The 26,049-nt window shown below is 31.9% G+C and overlaps 2 protein-coding genes across 3 annotated transcripts in view; one reads left to right on the top strand and one right to left on the bottom strand.

The window, feature by feature from the left end:
• Positions 1–26,049, bottom strand: part of LOC114330762 (TBC1 domain family member 1) — a 537,565-nt gene that overhangs the window by 307,049 nt on the left and 204,467 nt on the right. The gene's annotated exons all lie outside the window — the stretch shown is intronic.
• Positions 1–26,049, top strand: part of LOC114330761 (cilia- and flagella-associated protein 61-like) — a 169,122-nt gene that overhangs the window by 23,895 nt on the left and 119,178 nt on the right. For both annotated transcript variants that reach the window (XM_028280170.2, XM_028280171.2), the window contains exons 5-6: positions 13,771–14,048; positions 18,661–18,959. In XM_028280170.2, coding sequence (XP_028135971.1) covers positions 13,771–14,048; positions 18,661–18,959 — 577 coding nt within the window. The remainder of the gene's footprint in view (positions 1–13,770; positions 14,049–18,660; positions 18,960–26,049) is intronic.

The following is a 26,049-nucleotide window of genomic DNA, read 5'->3' as shown; positions in this document are numbered from 1 at the left end:
AACCTGATACTTGTGTCGGAAATTTTTTTAATTGGAAAAAAAAAACTACAGAACGATGTTTGTCGTTGTTCAAGGAGTATGTAAGCAAATATCAGATCACAATTTTTCTAAAATTTTCCCTCTTGTCAGAAAGTTTTTAAGAAAATTTTGGGTACAGCTCTACGTCATACCCTTTTAAATGTTTTACTTAGTGTGTGTACCAATTTTGAGCTAAATCGATTCAAAAATAACCGAGAAAACTCTTTTAAAATTTTTTGATATTACTTTCTCGTCGATAGCCTAAAAAATTAAGTTTTCTGTTCGTTTGCCCCAAGATTTTTGTCGAACAATTACATTTTTTGTTTAAGAATCCAATTACTTGTAACTTACTACCTTTGTCGGAAAAATGGTTGTAAAGATAAGGGGTACACGAACCCAGTATAATTTAAAAGTATAGTTTATCAATAAAAATTAAATTTTTTGTCCGACTTTGGATTTGCACCAATATTTTTGTCGGACACTTAGATTTTTTGATTTGGAATATAACTACTTATAACCTGATACTTGTGTCGGAAATTTTTTTTATTTCGAGAAAAAAAACTACAGAGCGATGTTTGTCGTTGTTCAAGGAGTATATACGCAAATATCAGATCACAATTTTTCTTATCACTTAAAACCTGATACATGTGCTGAAATTTTTTTTTAATTCCAGAAAAAAATAGAGAACGATGTTTGTCGTTGTTCAAGGAGTATGTACACAAATGATCAAATCACAATTTTTCTAAAATTTTCCCTCTTGTCCGAAATTTTTTTGGGAAAACTTTGGGTACAGCTCTACGTCATACCCTTTTAAATGTTTTACTTAGTGTGTGTACCAATTTTCAGCTAAATCGATTCAATAATAACCGAGAAAAACTGTTTTAAAATATTTTTGGATAATACCTCCTCGTCCATAGCCTAAAACATTAAGTTTCCTGTTCGTTTGCCCCAACATTTTTGTCAGACAATTACATTTTTTGTTTAAGAGTATAATTACTTGTATCCTACTACTTTTGTCGGAAAAATGGTTGTAAAGATAAGGGATGCACGAACCCAGAATTGTTTAAAAGTATAGTTTATTAATAAAAATTAAATTTTTTGTCCGACTTTAAATGTGCCCCACTATTTATGTCGGGCACTTAGATTTTTTGATTTGGAATATAACTACTTATAACCTGATACATGTGCTGAAAATTTTTTTTTAATTCGAGAAAAAAATACAGAACGATGTTTGTCGTTGTTCAAGGAGTATATACACACATTATCAGATCACAATTTTTCTAAAATTTTCCCTCTTGTTGGAAAATTTTTTAAGAAAATTTTGGGTTACGACCTACGTCATACCCTTTTAAATGCTTTACTTAGTGTGTGTACCAATTTTCAGCTAAATCGATTCAAAAGTAACCGAGAAACTCTGTTTAAAATTTTTTTTTGATAATACCTCCTCGTCAATAGCCTAAAAGAATTAAGTTTTCTGTTCGTTTGCCCCAACATTTTTGTCAGACAATTACATTTTTTGTTTAAGAATATAATTACTTGTAACCTACTACTTTTGTCGGAAAAATGGTTGTAAAATAGGGGATGCACGAACCCAGCATAATTGGAAAGTATAGTTTACTAATAAAAATTAAATTTTTTGTCCGACTATCGAGTTGCCCCAATATTTTTGTCCGACACTTTGATTTTTTGATTAAGAATATAATTACTTATAACCTACTAATGTTGTCGGAAAAATGGTTGTAAATAAAAAAATTTCAGGAAATTGACATCTTCGGCGCGTCCGACTGCGCATATGCCCCGTGAAAATTGTCCGACAAGGTTACCACATTATTGTAAAAATGCTTTATGGTAGATACCGTTAAAATTATCCATGTGGTAATAAATTTATTATTTTCATAAATTTGACATATTTAGCGTGTCCGACGCGTCGTATGCGCCAATATTTTTGTCCGACAAAATTGTTTTCGTTGTTTATATGATAAAATCCATTGATTAAAATAGAATGACCAATGTGGTAATAAATTTTTTTCTTGCATAAAGTTGACAACTTCGTCACCGCTTGACAGACAAACGCCCCACTACCATAATGCGCCAAGCTCAAAATTTGTCCGACTCCACCCAAATAACAAGTACAAAAAGTTTCAACGGTGTGGTCATAAATAATAATTATATATGCGGGCCCAAGGCCTAAAAATTCTAGTTTTATGTTGAAAGATTTTTTCCATATTTACTAAATTTGAAGTAAAACGCGCAACAAAAGAGCCTCAAAATGCAAACTGTATCAAAGTTACTCTTTTGTGGCGCGTTTACTTCAAATTTAGCAAATATTATGGAAAAAAATCTTTTACAATAAAACTAGAATTTTATTTTTCATCAAAATGAAAATTCATTTTCGCGCCACGTAATATTCATATCAGCATGTAGCTGGAATATTGTATGCGCCACTCATTTTTACGGCGTTTAGCGGTTTTTTATTCTTGTCTTTTCTAAACCAGAAAAGTAATTTGGAAAATTGTTTTCATTAAAGAAGTTCCTTTACAAATTAAACTAATAGTCTGTAAACTTGTTGCACGGGATGCATTTCCTTGTGAATGGGTTCTCACTCAGTTTTCTACGCAGATGGCAAAATCGTGAAGTCTCATGCTGTATTTGACTATTAGTAGTACATACGTTTTACTGAACTTTTTCGCATATATACTGAAACCTGACAATTGTGTGATCAATGTCTTTATGTTGCTGTACATTATACTCAACTGTAATGGATGATCGTTAATTACCATTGCTCGTCAGTTATATTTTTGTTCTTGGATTTATTTTTAGGTAGGCCAACTACTGTCTCCTGATTGTTTGCCACTCAAGTGACTAGCGTAAAAAGATGCCATCTACTTTGATTATCATGAACGAAAACAAACATAATAATATCGTTTTCTGTCCTTTGCGCTGTACGAAATGTGCAAAAGTTCACATTTTCTGGAAAAATTTATTTATTGCTTCAATGTTTTAAAACGTCAATATATAGCTAAGGAGAACAAACCGTTAACCTCTCGTGTTAGAATTAATAAGCAATAGAGTGTTACGAGGTCATATCAGGCTCCCATACCTTCATCAGATACTCGGACTGAATATAAAATCAAACATGGCTGGCCAAGGAAAGTCTCCTAATTGATTGCCACTCCAAGTAATTAGCGTCCAAAGGTGCCATCTACTTTGATGAGCATAAAGCTGCACAAGAATAGGCTACAGACATTTCCTACTAGAAAAATAATTTATTATTCTGACAGACCTCCTCCCATTAGTATAGGTACCTATTTGGGATGATAAATCCTGGGATGATAAAATTCAGGTTAAAGCTGGAGAAATACATATTTACAAATAGATATGTGAAAGGAGCTGAAAACATTCCGGCTGATGCCTTATCACGGATTAAAATAATATCATAAGAACTAAAAAGATTATAATAAAGACACAGAAAGAAGTATATTGGTGTCAACAAGATCACAAGCCTGAAAATACTGATCAACCTGACGTTGTCGAACTGTTGAAACTGTCGAAAAATGCAATACACGTGAGACTAATAGATAGTAATGAAGACGAAGAAATTAAGTTAGATTCTGCTAATGATCATACAGAGAACTATCTAGTATATAATGAAGATAATGATACTATTGGTTTGATTCAAGATATTCGATCAACGTCGACATTGCGAGCGTCACGCCGGTGAGACTCTCGAAGAACCTCGCTCAGCGTCTACCTGCGAGAGTCGCTGAGAGACTTGGTGCAATTGTGCGCACAGAAAATATAAAGTTATTATTTTATAAACCCGGTTATTTATAGCGTTCTTCGCCTTCCGGTTCCCAGTTTCCAGCTTCGTCGGTCGTTCCATTCGCCAGGATGAAGATTCCTTTCCGACATTGCCTGAATGCCGCCTGGCCAGGATTGTTTCTGCCTTCCTCTCTTCCTTCTTTCCCTTAGCGTCCATTTTAGAATTTGTTTTGGCAGTCTGTCGTCGTCCATTCTTTCTACATGACCATACCAGATTAGTTGTCTTCTTTGAATTTTGTCTATGATGGTTGACTTGACTCCCATTATATTTCTGATTTGGTTATTTTGTATTCTTTTAAGCCTTAATTTTCTAGCCGATCTTCTCCAGAAGTCCATTTTCAATGCAAGTAGTCGTCGTTCCTGGGATTTAGTAAGTTGCTATGTTTCGCATCCGTAGAGCACTATACTTTTAAAGATGGAGTTAAAGATGATATGTTTTCTTTGAATAGATAGTTCTTTTGACCATAGCATCGGGTTTAGACATCCAATCACTCTTTTTCCTCTCACGATTCTTTGCTCTAATCCTTATCCTAAATATAATCTTCTTCCTTATCCTAAATAAAAAGTAAATATAGTAAATATAATAAAAGCCAGAGTTAGAACGCAATACCAGTCTTCCGGCGCGCATGGATGCCGCTCATATCGGCACAGTGATAGGTGCGTGTATACAACCGTAGACAATTAGAGAATCCAACGATCTGTCAAACTATTCCAATATGTCTGGCGGCTGGCATGCAATACATTGAAGGCATATGATAGTATAGTGTTATTTTAATATTTTAAAGTAATTTTCGTATTTTATGTCCGTGTAAGTATTGCTAAATACTTCTGTGATATAGTAAAAAATATTGCTTACGTCAATAAACTTTAATAAGTAGTTAAAAAGATTTAACTAAGTAATGTGGAAGATTGAATAAAGCTAGGTAAACAAATTTTATGTGTTATAAGTTTAATAAAAAATAATATTGAGCATCCCTAAAATAGATTTCAGGTAAAATCATCGGGGTAATATATATTTTATTATTTTAGGTACCTAGTAATACCACCTTGTATCTTAAATTTGAAATTTTAATTTAAATAAAGTATCCAATAAAATCGCTTTTGTGCAGTGTTGCCAGAGAAATTTTTGTAAATGCACCGGAATGACTGGAATAGTGACACAAAGTACTAAACCAACACATTTTGTATAAAAACTAAAAAAAAGTCGTTTAATATTATTTGAAGCAAATTTATTATGTCACAAAATTTTAGGTTTTTACTTTAGGAGACTTTAGTATCAAAAGTTTGGTTGTTAATTATATCAAATTGGTACAATTGTAACAACTCTGACAACGCTGAATTGCCTGCCATACGTCCTGTCATTAAAAATCACGTGGTTTGGATTGCCTAATTGTTGTGTGCGCGTATACGCTCTGAGCTTCGCTGGTGGCGCTCCTGGCGGATTACTAATTCAACTTTCACCGGTAATTTTTAAATTTATTATTTAATTTTTATCGCTTAATATTTAAAACTCAAAAAAGTAATTAAATTGTAATCTATTTTTTAAGATTTTGCTGATCATTTTGACGTTCTATAGGGCTTTTCATTCGCAGTCATTTGTTTCGAGCTTCTGTCATGTGTCACATAATATTATTATATCTACGTCATACGTTATTGGTATTGCGAATGATACAAACCAAAGACGTATGACGTAGATATATTAATATTATGTGACACATGACACAAGCTCGAAACAAATGATAATCGATGAAAAGGCCTATTGATTAAATATGAATTTCTTACTTCGGATACTTTCACAATTATCGTGTAGATGGCGCTAAGATTAATAGATTAATTTATAATTACATAATACGGAACATTAAAAAAAAACTTAAATTCAGTATTTAAAACGTAAGTATATTTAAGGTAAAAATATATACCACAGCTTTGACCAACTAATATTTTTCATAATTAATGTTTTTAATTTTAATTTTAAATTAACCACTTTGACATTTATGTCAAATTTCCGGTAAACATTTACAGACTTGTCACTACTGGCGCTCGCGAATTTGTAAATATCCCCTCTACGTACGAGTTCACAGCGTATACTCCAGTGCTGATTCTTAAATCCAGTCCTAATGCACCGCTTGGGGCAAACCGGCAACGTGGTCGGCCATTCTCCAGTAAGAAATACATTGTTCTATGCTACCTGAACTGGATTCTAACTGTGGCTTCTACTTTAGTGATAGTAAAAAATGATGAAAATCAGCCAATTCCTAATGAAATACGAAGGGTTCATAAAATGTTTAAAGAAGAAGACATAAAAATATGTATATCACAAGAAAATTATAATATAGCAGACTTGAAATTGAAGAGTTATAGGTAACTAACAATTTTCACATGTTACAGGAATAAATAGAATGTATAAAAATATAAGCAAATGTTATTTCTGGAGCGGATTATGGAGATATGTTAACGAATATGTGAAAAGATGCGACGACTGCCAAATGCATACGCCCTGGGTCATGACCAAAGAATCCTGAATATCAAATCGATAGCCACCAACGGATTGACACGACATTTATAGATCTGAGGGATAACAATGGAAACAAAAATGTATTGGCACTACAGTGCGAGTTGAGAAATACATAGAAGGATATGTAAGTAATACCTACAAAATAATGAAGCCGAATCAGTAGCATCGAATACATAAAACAACAATACAGTACCAAAAAAACTGTCACAAACATAAACAAAAAAGATTGGGAAAAACATTTCACGGACCTATACAAAAACAACAACAAGGCAGATTCAGAGGATGAGGATATAAGAGAGAACAGAGATGAAGAAGAATGCGCACCTATTTATCAGGAATTCATGGAGGTATTAAAGCAACTAAAAGTAAACAAAACGCCAGGGCCAGATGAAATCAACAACGAACTGATCGTCAACGGAGGAGAGGAGCTCACGAAGCGAATCCAAAAGTTAATGGTTACAATTTGGAAGGACGAAAGCATGCTCATAGAATGGAAAAACGGACATATCGCACCAATCTTTAAGAAAGGAGATCCAACTAAGTGCTGAAACTATAGAGCAATTATGCTACTAAATACAACGTACAAGATACTGACCACAATTATAAGAAACCGACTAAATCAGTACACAGAAAAAATTATAGGACCATGCCAACAGGGCTTTAGGAAAGGAAGATCAAAAATAGATGCAATACACGTACTAACACAAATAATTGAAAAAGCTATGAACATGACATAGAATTACACATACTATTCATCGACTTCCAACAGGACTTCGACAGCATATACAGACAACAATTATTAGAGGAAATGAAAAAAATGGAGATACCGGCAAAATTAATAAGACTAACTAGAATGACAATGAAAGACTCAACAGCAAAAGTTAAAACAAATGAAGGACATACAAACGACATCAAAATAAAACTTGGGGTAAGACAAGGAGACAGTCTGTCAACGACACTATTTAATATTGCTCTAGAAGGAGTAATTAGGGACACAGGGCTGAAAAAGACAATTATTCAAAGCTCAACGCATATCATAGGATATGCGGATGACCTGGGACTGGTAGCACGAAATAAAAAAATATCAGAAGAGGCACTTTTAAACCTGGTAAGAGAAGCAAAAACGAGAGGATTAATAATCAATCAGAATAAAACAAAATACCTGATTAGAACAAGAGACAATTTTAACAGAATAACAGAAATAAAGATAGGTGAAAATACATTCCAGAGAGTAGATTGCTTCAAATACCTGGGGATGATGGTGGACGGCAAAAATGGAAAGAAATATAGAGATAAACGAAAGAATTAAAGCAGATAATAGAGTATATTGGAAATAACACCGACTATTCAAGGACAAAAACCTGAGCAAAAAAACAAAATAAAAAATGTATACAGCAGCAATTAGACCAGTGATGCTCCAGCCTATGGAGCAGAAGTAATGTGCCTTACGAAAAAAGATGAAGAGAAGTTAAGAATAATTGAGAGAAAAATTATGAGAAGAATACATGGCCCAGTAAAGACAGAAACAGGGGAATAAATAAAAGCTGATGAACCATGAAATAATAAATATAACTGAAGGAGAAGATATAGTAAAATTCATTAAAGCACAAAGGCTCAGATGGTTTGGGCACACACAAAGAAGAGGGGTAGAAGAACTGATCAGGAAGATAATGAACTGGAAACCAGTAAAAAATAGACCAAGAGGAAAACCAAAAATAAGATGGGAAGATCAACTGCTAGACGATATATCAAAGATGGAAATTGCAAACTGGAGAGAAAAGATTCAGGACCAGAGAGAGTGGAAGAAGATATTAGAGAAGGCAAAAAATATCACAACCTATGAACGACGACCTAAAGGAAACTGCGGACTAATCCACCGCGTGAAATGGATTAAAAGAGCTCATAGTGTTTTAGCGACCTATACTCTAACAAGAGTGAACGGTCCATATATATATATATATACATATATATATATATATATATATATATATATATATATATATAACTACCTCTTAAAACCTACCACATTTTATTTGCATATCTGTAAATCAAATTTAGAAACACCCTGTATTGATAAACAACATAGCTAGTTGTTAATGTCCGTAACTTTTTCATAATCCAGCATAAGCGGATGAATCAAAAAACAGAATGTTAAGAAAACCTGGGCCTATAGTTGGGTTGTAATTTTAGTATTTTATAAATGCTATAATATACCACAGGGTGTTGCGAACTTTGAGAAAAAACACAGTTTTATTGGTCCACCTGGTATACAATGAAAATTTACCTGTTTAGCAACAATATTTTTACAGCGATATTGTTAAAGAATTAGGCTATAACATATTAAAAAAATCACTTAAATCGGAAAACAGGTTTAGGAAATTCGAGACAATAACAATGACCCATTTTGTGGGGTGACCGTTTTCTCTGACACGCAGTGTAGAACAACTACTTATAAGCATTTAAATTCGTATTTTAGGATACAGCTCTCAGGATTCAACAAAATTTAGGATACTCCGGCAATTTGGGGTACGTGGGTACAACATTACTTTTTTTATGCATCATTTCATCTTCAGTTTTATTTTTAGTTCCATCCCTCCGTGGCTCAGTGGTAAGAGAGCCTATCTTTGTACCCAAAGATCATGAGTTCTTGAGATCATGAGATCAAAAAAAATTAATAACATAAAAATAATTCCAAAAATAAAAATTAACAACAAAAGTGATAACAAATAAACTGAATCAAATTACATTAGCAGAAGAAAAACAAGGAAGAAAAACAAGATACCTCTTGGAATAATTAAAACAATCGAAAATATCTAGGAGAACAACACAATAAAAATAAAAGTAGAAGAAAAACTAACTCACCCAATTAAAGCTGGCAATGGGAAAAGACAAAGGCCTCTATTGTTCAACCTGATCATGGATGAAATAATAAGAACTAAAATAGGAAAAACAACCAAGTTGGAAAAAAACAACTTAAATAATCTGTTACGCACACGACGCAATAATAATATGTTAAAGTGAAGATGATTTACAACGTATGCTGCACCAATTTAATATATGTAACTGCTAAGATGTAAATTAGAGCTGAAAGTCAGATAATAAAACAAATTATCACACTATCTGGTTACAGAAGGCTGGAAACAGAAGTGGAAGATCAAGTGAATAACGCTTAAAGAGCCGCAGGTTGCCTGAATGAAACAATATGGAAAAAATAATATCGGAAAAGAATTGAACGGCAGAATTTACAAAATAGTCAGCAGACCAATAATGACATACGCGGCAGAAGCACGACCTGATACAGAGAGGACAAAAGGAATGCTAAAAACAGCAGAGTTACAATCGAAGAATCGATGGTAAGACAATATGGATGGAGCTAGAAGTACAGATATACGACGGAGATGCAAGGTGCATAACATTAATAACTGGGTAAGAAACAGAAGAGTAGAATGGAACGACTACATAAGCCGAATTACAATAAATAGAGGGGTAAGGACGGCGAGAAACGGTTCTCCAATCGGTACAATATCACTCTTTTGACATATTACCTCTGTGTATGCCAAATTTCATGTCAATCCAAGCGGTTCTTTAAAATTCGGAGCAAAAACCTTGAGTAAATGGAATAAATATTCAATATTCTTTGGCTAATACAAATTTCACTATCACTATTGTGAATTTGTTCATTAGTGGAGTCAATGAAGGTGGATATGAGTTATTACCTCATATTTCGTTGAACCTCCATCGATTTTCATAAAAATTGGTGAGTGATTAAAGGATACCTCAAGGAACAAAGGTGACATAGTGCCAACTTGCGCTTTTTGCATTTTAGGGGTGAAATACACCCCTTTTTTAAAAATTATTTTTTAGATTTCTGAAAGTGCAGTCACTGTAAGTTTTCACTTCCTATTTCGTTGAACCTTCATAGATTTTCATGAAAATCGGTAAGTAGTTAGAGGATACCTCAAGCAATAAACGTTATATAGCATCAACTTGCGCTTTTGCATTTTAGGGGTGCAATACACCCCTACTTTTTAAATTGTAAAAAATGCAGATTTCCGCACTATGGCGCAAGTAATCTTTAATTAAGAAAAATAAATATTTGTTTTATAATTATGTGCATGAATTACATTTTTTTTTAATTTTTCAAACCTTATAGTAACCAAAAATCCGAAAATTAACAAGTCGAAATTCACGAAAACCTTATTCTTCTATATTTCTGAAAGTGTAGTCACTGAATGTTTTCACCCACGATTTCTTTGAACCTTCATGGATTTTTATGAAAATTGTTGATTAGTTAGAGGATACCTCAAAAAACTAAAGTGATATGGCACCAAGTTGCGCTTTCTGCATTTTAGGGGTGAAATCCACCTTTTTTTTTAATGATAAAAATGCAGATTTCAGCATTCTGGCTCAAGCAATCTCGTTTAATTCGGTAAAATAAATATTTTTTTACATTTATGTGCATGATCTATAATTTTTATTAATTTTTCAAACCTTATAGCAACCAAAAATCAGAAAATTAGCAAATCGACAATCACGAAAAAAATTATTCTTTTATATTTCCAAAAAGGCAGTCACTGAAGGTTTTCACCCCTGATTTCGTTGAACCTCCATCAATTTTCATGAAAATTGGTAAGTAGTTAGAGGATACCTCAAGAAACAAAAATGATGTGGTACCAACTTGCGCTTTTATCCTGGGGGTGGATGTTACCCCTTCTCATGGGTGAACACTATTTTATTAAAAATAACCCCATAATTAGATAGAGGAGTACATTCTAAGCAAACTTTCTTTTATCAAGTTTATAAATTTTTTATTTAAATAATATTTCATAATTTATTAAAATATTATTGGTACAGTAAAACCTGCCAATAACGGCCACTAAAAATAGAAAACAATTGGCCGTTATAGAAATGTGGCCGCTAATGCTAGGTTTCCTTTTCCACAAATACATAAAATATAATTGAAAATTTATTTATTTTAGTAATTAAAGCAAATCTAAATATAATTCTACAAACAAACGGAACATACTAAAACTAAATTCAATTTACTACAATATAAAACAATATCTATACGAAAAAACAACTACAAGAAAAACAGAATTTTTGTTTGTTTTACATTTTTTTAGATAAAGCTACTACGAAAAATACGCCTATCACTAAAGTATCGTCGTGCTTTCATACTATATTCAACAAAACCAACTTGGTACGGCCTTTAATTAGATATCGCAAATCACTTTGGCTGATTTTGTCTGCATATATATTATGTTTGAAGAATCCCTTTTTTTTTTGTGAGACTGGATATAGGACATTTCTCAAGTATGAATTCACATTCATGGTATATCGTTGCTATACAGGGATAATAAGCTGTGCCATGTTATGGTACAGGCTACGTTAAATATGAAGTAAATGTGGAAGATATACACTGGTTATTCATTTCAATTTAATTTGATTGTTTTTTAATCGTTTACAATATTTAAAATAATTAAAGATATAAAGTTAGGGATTTCAAAAATAAATTCAGTTCTCATTGGCAGGGTGGGAAATAATAAAGTGCCATACAATAGCATTTCATTATAATGCTCATTACAGGCATTACAGGCTGCTCCGTTTGAGAAAACTCATACTCTCAAACTTTGAGAAAACACTCATTCAGTTTCGGCCAACCCTGTATTAGCTAAAATTAAACGTTTTGCTAGATTAATAATTTTTAACAATAATAGACTATATTAAAAATCACTTGAACGTAAATTGATTTTCTGATGTCAAATCACTACAATTGTACAGGGGGTGAATATTGCTATGAAATTTGAAAAAAAAAACGTAATTATCTTTTAAACTACTTCGTATAACATCACAAAACCTGATATTTTAAGAAATAAAACATAGAGGAGAATCCAAAAATGTAAAAATATACAGGGTGTTCCATTAAACAAAAGATAATTTTGTTTCACCCTGTCAATATGGGTGGCCCTGTATATTTGGAAATGTATTTAAATTCTGATATTATCTATGCCCCAATCTCACCTAAATAAACTTTTTTCGTATCTCCTACAACAAACGACTAATTGGACTTCTCACAACCTGTATACATACAAAATCTCCGCTATAAAATTTTTTCAAAGAAAATGTTATTGGTTTTTTTAAAATAACTCAGTTAATTTTTGAAATATGAGATTTATCCAAAAACCATTACAGAGCTAAGTAAACGGTCTATAACACTATATTAAACATAATTTTCTAAATCCTTTATTTTTTTTTTAAATACATGGTGAAATGGCCCCGGTTACATGGTTCTCGCAGTAAAATTTAGGTTTTAAATGTTTCTATCTCGGTTATTTTTTGTCGTAAAAAAATATTAAAAAAAGAAAAAGCTTAAATAAAGTTAAAACTAAAATTTTGTTCTTTACGATTTTTTAAGTATATCGAGTATTTTTGGAGTTATTATCAAAAGAAAATGAAATTCACGAAAATTTGAAAAATTCTAATTTTTTTTAATCGTATTTTTTTTTCAAAAATATGCATTCTAAACCGGTCAAAATTGTTGAAATTATTACTCATGTTAAAATAAATAAAGTTTTAAATGGGTTACTATAAATTTTAATTTTTGTGGAAATGACGTATGTTTCATTTTTCATTCTTCCCTAAAAAATCTGAAAGGGTCCTCTTATTTCCATCATAACTTGCTTAATTTTGATGCTATCGACTTCTTATATAGCTTTTTGATAGTTACCTTTAAGTACTTTATTAAAATGTTTAGTATCTATATTTAACAAAGTGCATCGTTTTCCTGTTATTTAAGCTTGAATACTAAGATTTGAGTACTCGCGGAAAAAAATATACATTAAATTGCATATAACTCACTTTGTATATGTAATAAAGGATTTTTCAAATAAGGAGCTTATTTATTTTTATATTATCTTCGATTTTGGCAATAACAACTTTTTTAAAGAAACTTATGGTTTTTGAGTTATTTATGAAAAACTGCTTTAAAACATGGATTTTTTTCAGGAAAAATCAAAACTTTTGATCTTTAATAACTCAAAAACTATTGATTTATTGGAATAACTTTATATAATAAATTTTACTTATAATTTGTCCCTCTATCGATTAGTGGTATTATTCTTAATAAAATAATTTTCACCCCCGAGAAGGGGTGGCATCCCCCCCCCCCAGGGTAAAAGCGCAAGTTGGCACCATGTCACCTTTGATTCTTGATGTATCCTCTACATACTTACCAATTTTCATGAAAATCGATGGAGGTTCAACGAAATCGGAGGTGAAAACCTTCATTGACTCCACTACATATCCTAAACGATTTGGATAACACATCACCAATGCAACCAAAGTGCAGTATTACCTCACGCTTGCCTTCATTTTTCTATATTGACCTGGATCCCTATATTTTTTATGTTTTTTAGAATACTAGATATAATAGAAAGACGATCAGAGAGGTCTGAGCCCGCTGCCGAAATGGAAGATGAAGAAGTATTCATGACAGTATCATTAACTGAATCTGATGAATTTTCACTTGTGTTTACTTCAGCTTCCATGTTCGTTTTTCAAGAAGAGGAAGAGAAGCCGACCGTAGATTGGAATTCTGAATCACACTCTGTTAGCTCTGAAGCAATACTTAGTCAACATTTAAATATTCAAGAACAAGATACCGACGATAATATCATGGATTGGGTGTCAGGATGTAAGTAAAAACATTGCTATTTAAAAATTATCTAGGCGTCGCCGTCGTGTGCTTATTGTTTATACATACGTATCAATAATCACAATAAATGTCACTAGCAATAATATCCATTTTGATTATTTAAAATATCTATATTTCTAAAATAACAGTTTGAATTTACAAGCAAATGCAATACAAAATAGGGAATTATGGGGAAGTGCCCACGCAAAGAAAAGAAAAATTCTTGATTGTCTATACATGATCTATCAAGATCAGCTTTTACTTCTTCTTCTTTAATAAATACACCTAACCCTAAAAAAATTAATATTTAAAAATAATTGGGTATTTCATATTTTTTCCTTGGTTTCTGTAAGCTCCTCGTTTGACATTTTAACTATAGTCTATTTACCAACGGTTTTTGCTCCAAATTTTAAAGAACCGGTTGGATTGACATGAAAGGCATGCACATAGCTAACATGTCCAAGAAAGAAATGATATTGTGACGATGTGTACTTTTGTCCTGGGGGTGACTTTCACCAATTCTCGGGGGTGAAAAAATATACGTTCCAAAAAAGTCCGGAAATGGATAAAATTACTAATTCTAAGCAACTTTTGTTCTATAGCATTGTTTCATAAAGTTAACACTTTTTGAGTTATTTGCGAGTGAATATGTTCATTTTTAAACAAAGAAACACATTTTTAGGCGGTTTTTCGCAAATAACTCAAAAAGTAAGTATTTTATCGAAAGAACCGTGCTTGACAAAAATATAGCCTATAAAAAAGTGAAAAAAATGGTTTAGGTATGAGGTCTCTAAGCTCAAAAAGCAGAGTTGTAGCTAATGAAAAATAGGTTTATATTCGTCAAATTCCAAATCTAATATTTCAACGTAAAATAACCCAAAAAGAAGCACTTTTGAGAGAAAACTCATTTGAAGGCGTTTAAACACGTTTTAAAGTGTTTAAAAAAAGCTATATTTTTGTTTTTAAAAAGTTTTTTCTAGCATCAAAAATAAGCAAGTTATACTTAAAATAAATTTGGTTTTTTTTGTGAAAAAAATTCGGGAAAATCACCTCCTAATGAGTATCTCAAATAAAATTAACCATTACTGCTTCGCAAGTTGCTTTACTTGTGTAATATTTATATGATCTGTAAGTTTCGTCGGTTGAAAGTGCTTATTTTTTTTTTAATTTGGTTCTAAAATATTTTTCTTTTGTTGTTCTGAAGCTATTTCCTTGTGGCATTTTATAATCAACTATTTTCAATGGGAAATAAGCCACAATTTTACCAAAAAAATGATTTTATTAACGTTTCGAAGCCCAAGTTTATATTTAATTTTTATATTTAATTCTAAGAAAATTGCTTTTTTTAACACGTTGACGGACAGTGCGTCAAATGTATAAGCAAGTGTTGTGACACTATATGTATTTTGCATAGTAGAATAGGGAGAATGCAACGTCTATAGACGTTGTGCCACATTACATCAATCGAAACTTAGACGACTATAGACGTTCTGTCCGTCAACGTGTTAAGATAACTTAAAATTTCTTAGTGATACACAAAAATCTCAAACAGCAAAAAAGTGTAGATTTTACTTTTGTGAATATTTTTGATTTTTTGTTTGTTTCTGTAAGGTAAACATTGGTTAAGGTATGCTGTTCAAAATTTGCATACATTCGTGATTAGTGACTCGTTCAAGTCCTTTTAACTACAGCCCTTTTAAAAATATGCACTTTGAACCGATGACACTTACAGATCATATTATCATAAATACATACACGAGTCAAGCAACTTGTGAACCTAACGATTAACTTCATTTGGGATGCAGGGGATTATTATGTACCTCATATGTACACAATGTTTTTTCTAAGAATGCTTTTTTATAAAATACTTACTTTTTAAGTTATTTGCGAAAAGCCGCATAAAACGTGGTTTGTTTGTTGAAAAATGAACATATTAACTCGCAAATAGCTCGAAAAATATTAACTTATTGAAAAACGCCATAGAACAAAAGACGTTGAGAGGTGACTCAAATTTTTTTGCAGAATTTGCTTGAAAATAACTCAAATAATAATATTTGAGTTATCCTCCCACTCAAAATGGCCCGTAACTTTGTTTAAATAATCAAAATGTCAAAATATGAAGGAAAAATTCGATTTTTTATTGGTTTTTTGATTATAACTTTAAAACTGTTCATTTCTGAGAAAAGTTTTACTGAGATAAAAGTTGCGTAATTAAATTTCCTATAATATAAAATTGGTTAATAATTTAAAAAATAGTCACCCTTGTTGCAAAATAGCAATAATTGCGAAAAAACCATACAAAAACAAGTATTCGGATTTTACGTTTTTCAACCATTTACGCTACACTTAGGACCTTCATATTTTACCCAGAAAAACTTTATGATATAGTAAAACAACACTACAAATTTCATTAAGATCGGTTTAATAGATTCTGCAGAATACATTTTTCAATCCAGCTTTCGCAAAAAAAATTCATTTTTATTTAAATGTTTCAGGACTGAAAATAAAGCAGATAGCAAGTTGATTTTTTTTTGGCTTATAGAAGTGTACTGTACCTTTCATTTGCAATTTGCAAAATTAAAATCGACTAATTATCACGGCGTCAGGAAATTTTTTAAATAAACATTAATTTTTGGTGCTACGCGCAGGAGAGCGGTGTTCGATTCACACAAGTTGATTTCCACCAAAATTTCTTCCAATCTTTATCTAATATATTATTTTCTTACTCTATATTTTGTTGTATTTTAATATTTTAATTCAACAAAAATCAAACTAATTTTATTATTATTTGTGAAATATTGTTTAAACAATTGCATATGTTTAAAAATAATAAACTTTTATTCTCTAAATTAAAATATATGAACAAAGAAAGTTTTTGCTAAAAAAAGTGTTATTTCAAAGGATAGAGTATGTGTTTTTATGTTGCAATAAACAAATTTATTTATTTATATCGAAATGTAATAAAAATTAAAATGTATCAATCATTATCAAAGGTCATTGTAATGCCCAATCAGAGCAAACTATCCGCTGTCCTGCGCGTAGCACCAATAATTAATGTTTAATTAAAAAAATTCCTGACGCCGTGGTACTTAAACCATTTTAGTCTTGCAAATTGCACATGAAAGGTACAGTACACTTCTATAAGCAAAAAAAATTTCAACTTACTAGATGCTTTATTTTAAGTCCTGTAACATTTTGAAAAACTGAATTTTTTTGCGAAAGCTGGATTGCAAAATTTATTTTGCAAAATCTATTAAACTGAACTGAGTATTGTTTAACTGTATCATAAAGTTTTTCTGGGTGAAATATGAAGGTCCTAAGTGTAGCATAAATGGTTGAAAAACGTAAAAGGCGAATACTTGTTTTTGTATGGTTTTTTCGCAATTATTGCTATTTTGCAACAAGGGTGACCATTTTTTAAATTTTTAACCAATTCTATATTATAGGAAATTTAATTACGCAACTTTTATGTCATTACAACTTCTCTCGGAAATGAACACTTTTAAAGTTTTAATCAAAAAACGAAGAAAAAAATCGAATTTTTCCTTCATTTTTTGACATTTTGATTATTTAAACAATGTTCCGGACCTTTTTGAGAGGGAGGATAACTCAATTATTATTATTATTTTCAAGAAATTTCTGCAAAAAAATTGGAGTCACCTCTCAACGTCCAAATGTACTAATATTTTTACAGCTGCGCCCTGGTCTAAAACGACTATAGAATTTCAACAATATACGTTTCTTTCAGTTGATGCAGTCTATTTGATTAATAAACTGCATGTATTTTTAAGCACGTATGCTTGGTTGATATACTAAATTTACAATCAAGATGCAGTAGAAATAAACAAACCAAGACACGTTAAATGCTACTAGGAGCACTCCTGAATCATAATTTACAATGTATATACATTGTAAATCCCAAAACATGATTTTTAAAGTTTATACATTGTAAATTATGATTCGGGAGTGCTCATATAGTCCGTCCCACCTTGACTTTACAGTATAGGGAACATAGGCAATGCAGTCCTTATGAGAGTTTTTAGCGCGGTGATGCCGGTTTTATCAAAAAGAATTTGTAATCGAACATTAAAGAGATTAAATAAAAACTGTTTTAGAAAGGCAATCTACAATTTTAGGATTCATATGCCTAATAACTATAGTAATCAAATAATTTTAAACGAATACGAATTACGAATCCTAAAATTGTAGATTGTCTTTCTAATACAGTTTTAATTTAATCTCTCTAATGTTTGATTACAAATTCTTTTTGATAAAATCGGCATCACCGCGCCAAAAACTTTCATAGGACTGCATTGCCTATGTTCCCTGTATAAAGTCAAGGTGGGACGGACTATAGTAGCATTTAACGTGTCTTGGTTTGTTTATTTCTACTGCATCTTGATTGTAAATTTAGTAAAGTAATCTAGCCGCTGCCAGTTGGTTAAAATCGGTGATATGGAAGGGCAATATAAAAATATCTCTGATAAAATTTTCTGTAGTTCGGTAGTTATGGGATACAGCACAAAGACCCTTTGCACTGAACTTAAGCTTATATTTAATTTCCCCCTATTCTAGTCAATGGACTAATTTAAAATTTCGGTTAATTTTTTAGATTCCGCAACAAAAGGTATGGTTCAGAAAATTCCAGAATTTAAAGGAGAAGAAAATGCTTTTTCGTTAGAAGTAGCTGCATGTCTTCCTCAACATCAATATGGATTAATAATGCTCTTTGAAGCTGCTTTTGAGTGTTTTCATGAACGAGATTATTGCGTCATGGCTGTACCCTCAACCACAAATATCATTAAGCTCACAAAGTATTTTGGACGAGTTGTACCAAGATCTATGGGCTCGTTTCCTTCCGAACTATATGTTATGCATAAAAGTACTATAATGGGAGAAATAGCAGTGGAGGTAATTATATATTTACAGTAAACAATCTAATACAGCAACACTCAAAGTGTGCTCCGCTAAGGCGAAGCCTCCGGTAGTGGAGCGCTGACAGCCATAATAAAATGAAAATGAACACATGTATTAAAGTGGGACCTATAAAATAAAGTTCTTCTTTTGGCATCATAACCCTGAATAGGTCTTCGCCTGTCTGGCTATGTCCTTCCAGTCAGACCAATATTGTGCCCTTGACCTCCATTGTCTTACATTCATAGTTTTCAGTCTTCTACTTCAACCAACCATCTCTTGTTTTTGTATCTTCTTGTCTCTGGGCAAGTCCCAGCTATGACCGTGTTTGATTTATCACAAATCTTACAATATCGTATCATTCGTTTAATTCATAAATTTCGTCGTTTCTCCTGATTCTCCGTACCGTCTTCCTCTCGCAGAGGGTCGTATAATCTTTTCAGTATCTTTATTTCGAATATCTTGAGTTGGGTTTCATTTTCAACTCTTTCTTTTTTGTCATTACCCAGGTAGTCCAGAGAAATAAGATTTTTCTCGTGACACATCCCCCTCCAGGCCGAAACCAAATTTTTTCAGTAATATGGACATCTATATTAATAACCTTTATGTTTCCTGCAGCCGATTTTGATGATATACATAGTTATAAACAAATGAAGATCAGAAAACGGTAAATGTTCGCTTTTTTCGTCTTTAACCATTAAGTTAAGCATTTTAACCAAATTTGAGAGTAAGAAACTCATAAATCGTCTAAAAAAATTCAATATGGCGTTCGCTGAATATCTCTATCCTTATTGGTTGCTTAGAAAATTGCAAAATAAATCATAAATTTTGAGTATTTATAAATATTCATAACTTATGTAAAAATTAACTTAGAACCTTCTTATTACACGAATTGCTAAGACTTCCGGTTCTTAAATTATATTTTAAATTTCAAGATAGATAGATAGATAGATAGATAGATAGATAGATAGATAGATAGATAGATAGATAGATAGATAGATAGATAGATAGATAGATAGATAGATAGATATTTATTGTTTTTAAAAACTACAGTTTTATAACAATGAGTTTAGTAAGTACAGAATATAACTAATAACTAGTCTACAACATAAGTACCTATTAACAAATTTAAACAAAAGTTAAGCGCTATCACTAACTGAAATGGAGAACTTGGTTTTTCTAATAAACACCAATGAAGGAAAAACTGAAGTACAGAATATAACTAACAACTAGTCTAGAACATAAGTAACTATTAACAAATTTAAACAAAAGTTAATCGCTATCACTAACTGAAATGGAGAACTTGGTTTTTCTAATAAACACCAATGAAGGAGAAACTGAAGCTTATTCATTTAAAACAAAAGATCTAAGTTTTATGATATTCCAAATATATATTGAAATTGCTTTCACGGCTATTATAGTTACATTTACCGACAATTATTAAGACAACCAATAAGATCGGTGCAACTATTAAGGGGGGCCATATTAACTGGTTTCATCGAACTGTAAATGGGACATTCAAACAGTAAATGTTCAAGAGTTTCCAATTTATTTGTGTTACAAATAGTACAGATTTCAGATGGTCGTATAATATGATATGTTATACCATTATAGGTAAATTTTAACACATGGCGATTAGATGTTCGGAATTGCGCCATGGCACGAATGTATTTTATGGGAATTTGAAATTCCAGATATTTCTGTACTGAGGTATCTACGGATAAATGTTTGTAAATAGTTGAGAATGTTGACATGGAAACTGCTTGAATGACTTCTTGATGAAGCATATCCATATACTTTTTTAATATGCTTTTCTTGTTTTTTAATAGCCAATTAGAGATGTTTTCATCCCAAGAAAATTCATAATCTAATATTTGAAAATATTGCTTAAGCTGTGAGACCCAGTTGTATCTGTTCGTATTTATTGAATTATTTGCTGAAGAAATTTGAAGCTGACGCAGAAAACAAATAAGACGAAGTCTTAAATCATGCATTTGCGATAGCTTAATGAGCCAATTTAAAGTTAGCTTGAAAATAGTAAAAGAAATTTTTACTCTTCCTGTCTCCAACCTAACAGCATAATCAGGTGTATTGATACTGAGATGTCTCGCAGAGGGTCGTATAATCTTTTCAGTATCTTTATCTCGAATATCTTGAGTTGGGTTTCATTTTCAACTCTTTCTTTTTTGTCATTACCCAGGTAGTCCAGAGAAATAAGATTTTTCTCGTGACACATCCCCTCCAGGCCGAAACCAAATTTTTTGAGTAATATGGACATCTATATTAATAACCTTTATGTTTCCTGCAACCGATTTTGATGATATACATAGTTATAAACAAATGAAAATCAAAAAACGGTAAATTTTCGCTTTTTTCGTCTATAACCAATAAGTTAATAGGTCTGGATCCCGCGTATGAATAAAAAGTTGATTAATAGCAAGCTGAAAATTTGTTAATAGCTTAAGGGTGTCTAGTCGGACAAACTTTGATATATGGGAACACTGGAACAGGGGAAGTTTTAATTGTGGAACAGGTTAAAAATTTGGAACGGTCAGACCACGAAAACGGCACATTTATTTTGTCCGACAGAATAGACTTAAACTCTCCGAACAGAGATTAAACTCTCATGCAAAAATCAGACTGCTATTTATCACCAAATAGGCGTTATAATTAGTGGAACATGTAGAAAATGTCAAAAGACAGGAATTGTGACAGGTGATAACTAACAGTCTGATTTTTGCATGAGAGTTTAATCTCTGTTCGGAGAGTTTAAGGCTATTCTGTCGGACAAAATAAATGTGCGGTTTTCGTGGTCTGACCGTTCCAAATTTTTAACCTGTTCCACAATTAAAACTTCCCCTGTTCCAGTGTTCCCATATATCAAAGTTTGTCCGACTAGACACCCTTAAGCTATTAACAAATTTTCAGCTTGCTACTAATCAACTTTTTTTTCATACGCTGGATCCAGACCTATAAGCATTTTAAACAAATTTGAGAGTAAGAAACTCATAAATCGTCTAAAAAAATTTCAATATGGCGTTCGCTGAATATGTCTATCCTTATTGGTTGCTTAGAAAATTGCAAAATTAATCATAAATTTTGAGTTTTTATAAATATTCATAACTTATGTAAAAATTAACTTAGAATTTTCTTATTACACGAATTGCTAAGACTTCTGGTTCTTAAATTATATTTTAAATTTCAAAGCAATTAGTCAAATAGTTTAAAAGTTATTTAATTTGTATATCCCAAATTCATTTTTTTTGCAACACTATAAGTCAGAAAATTATGAGGTCACAGTAAGACTTCTGACAGTTTATGGAAGAAGAACATATTTATACTATTTACTTAATTAAAAAAAATGACAAAAAGTAATTTTAAACAATGTAAAATTATTTTGCAAAAACACGTCGATTTTTTGGTTACTTAAAAACAATTAGAATAACTTTTTAACCGTTAGCCGTAGAAAAATTATTTTTTCATATTTGGAAAGACTGAATTTTTATACACATTTAGAAAGGAAAACAATTATCCTTGGACAATTAGGGACGAAGTTAGCCCCCCTTTTTTTAATTTACATGTTTTTGCAAAATAATTTTGCGGTATTTAGAATTATTTTTTGACATTTTTTTTTTAATTAAATTACTAGTATAAATTTTCTTCTTTAATAAACTATCCAAAGTATTAGTGTAACTTCATCATTTTCTTACTTATAGTGTTGCAAAAAAAATTAATTTGGGATAAACAAATTAAATACCTTTTAAACTATTTGACCAATTGCTTTGAAATTTAGGGAATGATTTAAGCACCAGAAGTCTCAGCATTCCGTGTAATAAGAACGTTCGAAGTTAATTTTTACATAAGTTATGAATATTTATAAAAACTTAAAATTTATGATTTATTTTGCAATTTTCTAAGCAACCAATAAGGATAGACATATTCAGCCAACGCCATATTGAAATTTTTTATACGATTTATGAGTTTGTCATTCTCAAATTTGTTTAAAATACTTAACTTTTTGGTTATAGACGAAAAAGGCGAAAATTTACCGTTTTTTGATCTTCATTTGTTTATAACTATGTATATCATCAAAATCGGCTGCAGGAAACATTATAGGTTATTAATATAGTTGTCCATACTACTCAAAAAATTTGGTTTCGGCCTGGAGGGGGTTGTGTCACCAACAGGATATTTTTTTCCTTATTTCTCTGAACTAAGGTTTCACAATGATAGATTACTACTAGCCCAGTCAGGATAGCATTTGACCTTGCATTAGGAGCTGCCCCAAATTTTATTTTTCTAATCTTTAGGAAGGGGCAATATTAGTATAAATTTAAAATCTCGTTTTTGCTCAATATCTCCGCCATTTTCAATTTTTTGACTAAAAGTGTAGAAACTGAAATTGTTGAAAATGCGATTTTCTATAATTTCATTTATTATAATTTTTTTCGTGCGGTCGATATTTTTCGTGTTATGAGGGGAAAATAGTGACAGTTGTAGCATAATTATTGATTTATTGAATTATCTCGTTTATTATTAGTTTTACAACAAATATTTACCTATACAAAAATGAAGAGAATTAAATTTTGTACAATTTTGATGCCGTTCATTTTTTTGATAAAATCAATATTTAAGGTAGTACGTATGTGGTAAAAGTGCGAGCGTAAGACCTGATTGATTTTGTAGCAATTGTTTTTGTTCAATATCTCCGCCATTTTCAACTTTTCGACAAAAAATGTAAGAACTGAAATGGTTGCAATTACGATTTACTACAATTTTTCGAGAGAACCAGTGGCGGGTCTACAAGGGGGGGAAACGGGAAAATTCCCCCCAACAGAGTCCAAAATTTAAAAAAAAATTGTTGGAACATCACGATATATTAGCTCACATAAAACTTAAAATATCGACAGACAAATTCAACCAATAAAACCCGCTAGTTAATAAAATTGATGTTTCATTGGAAGTTTCAAAAATTGTATAAAATATAATTCTCTTTATTTTTGTTCATGTACAATTATGTCGTAAAGTTAATTATAAATGAGACAATTCAATAATTATGCTTCCCCTCCGCTTCCATTATTTCCCCCCTTAACTCGGAGAATATTGAACGTATAAAAAAATTGTGGCAAAGAAATTGTAGAAAATTGCATTTCCAATAATTTTCTTTCCCACCATTTATGTCGAAAAGTTGAAAATGGCGGAGATATTAAGCGACAACAGTTCTCATTTAAAATCAATATGTCGGCTAATGCAACCGCGGAATTCAGTCGAGATTTTAAATTTACACTACTATTGATCTCTTCTAAAGGACATAATTATAAAATTTGGGGCAGCTCGGATACAAAATTCAATTCAATAATTATGCTCCCCCCACCACTTTTTAATATTTTCCCATGTAACTCGGAAAATATCAACCGCATGAAAAAAATTGTTAAAAAGAAATTGTAGGAAATTATATTTTCAACAGTTTTAGTTGAAAATGGCGTAGATGTTGAACAAAAACAATTGCTATAAAATAAATCCGGTCTTACGCTCGCGCCATTACCGCATACGTACTACCTTAAATATTAATTTTAGCAAAAAAATGAAAGAAATCAAAATTGTGTAGAATTTAATTCTGTTCATTTTTGTACAGGTACATATTTGTTGTAAAACTAATAATAAACGAAATAATTCAATAATTTCATAATTATGCCCTCCCTAAATATTAGAAAAATAAAATTTGGGGCAGCTCCTAATGCAAGGTTAGGCCTGTTATTCGTCTAACCCGACTGGACTATACGGGTCTAATTAATATTATGTAGATAGTCATTTTGGTTCTTTTGTACGGAATTCTTTTGATTCATTTCCATATCCAAATACGTGAAGGCAGCCATACGTTCGAAATGAAGTTACCTAGGATAAAAATAAACTACCAAATAAACAACGGGTACGTAAATTTATAATTTTAATATATTGGTAAGTAAGAAGCCAGCCCATTACATCAAAATATTACACCTACGCCACCATTCGTTCCCATACTCGAGGGTCATTCATAAAATACATCGCTGAGAAAGAATGCGACATGCTGGAAGAAATCTGGTAACACTGCATTAGACATCAACACTCCCTCTCTCTTACCCCACCAGTTTCGCCTCGCTGCATTGCTCACTGTCGGTCTACCAACCTTAGAAGATGAAGGTGCCGGTCGTTGTTACCGTCAATGTAAAATTCATGCTATGATACGTTTTTAAATATAAAATGGATTTCATATATTCCTCGTCAGTGAATCAAAGTATATGGGTAAAAGTGCAAATATATTCAACATGTTAGCAAATGGTGTAGAGAATTCAGTGAAGGCCGAAAGGAAATTCACGATGAATCGGAAGGCCTTCCGCTCCGACCTTCATTGCCGCTCTACACCATTTGCGATCATGTTGAACAAATATGCACCTTTACCCATAAACTTTGATTATCTGACAATTAATGTCAATAGGTAAACTCCATTCTTTATTTAAAAAACGTATCACAGCATGAATTTAACATTGGCGGTAACAGCCACGGGGACCTTCATTTTCGAAGGCTGCTAGGTCGACACTGAGCAATCCGGCGAAGCGAAAGTGGTGGGTAAGAGAGAGGGAGAGTTAATGTGTAAGGCAGTGTTGCCAAATTTCCTCCAGCACGTCGCACTCTTTGTCACTGGTATAGCTAACCTTTTTTTACGAATCACCTTGGTGGTAACAGCGACCGCACAGCGTAAGAGCGTACTTTACCTTCGAATGCTGCTAGGCCAACACTGAACAATGCAGCGAGGGGAAACTGGGAGAGGGAGAGAGAGAGAGAGAGAGAGAGAGAGAGAGAGTCGATGTGTAAGGCAGTGTTGCTAGATTTCTACCGACAATAACATAAGCACTCGAATGACCTCGGTTTGTCGCGCCGCTTATCGTTGACACGTAATTTGGAGAAAATCCCCTGGATGTGCGAAGTTTCTGAGGAATTCTAGATGATTCCATAACGTTATAATATAGGAGAAGGATTGTTTGGCTAATTGAATTAGTTATCAGGCACACAGAAAAGTTTACTCGCACCATGATCAGTATTTTACGTT

The sequence above is a fragment of the Diabrotica virgifera genome, chromosome 4 (assembly GCF_917563875.1).
Source record: "Diabrotica virgifera virgifera chromosome 4, PGI_DIABVI_V3a".
Classification (NCBI taxonomy): domain Eukaryota; kingdom Metazoa; phylum Arthropoda; class Insecta; order Coleoptera; family Chrysomelidae; genus Diabrotica; species Diabrotica virgifera.
This window is presented reverse-complemented; position numbering and strand designations above follow the sequence as displayed.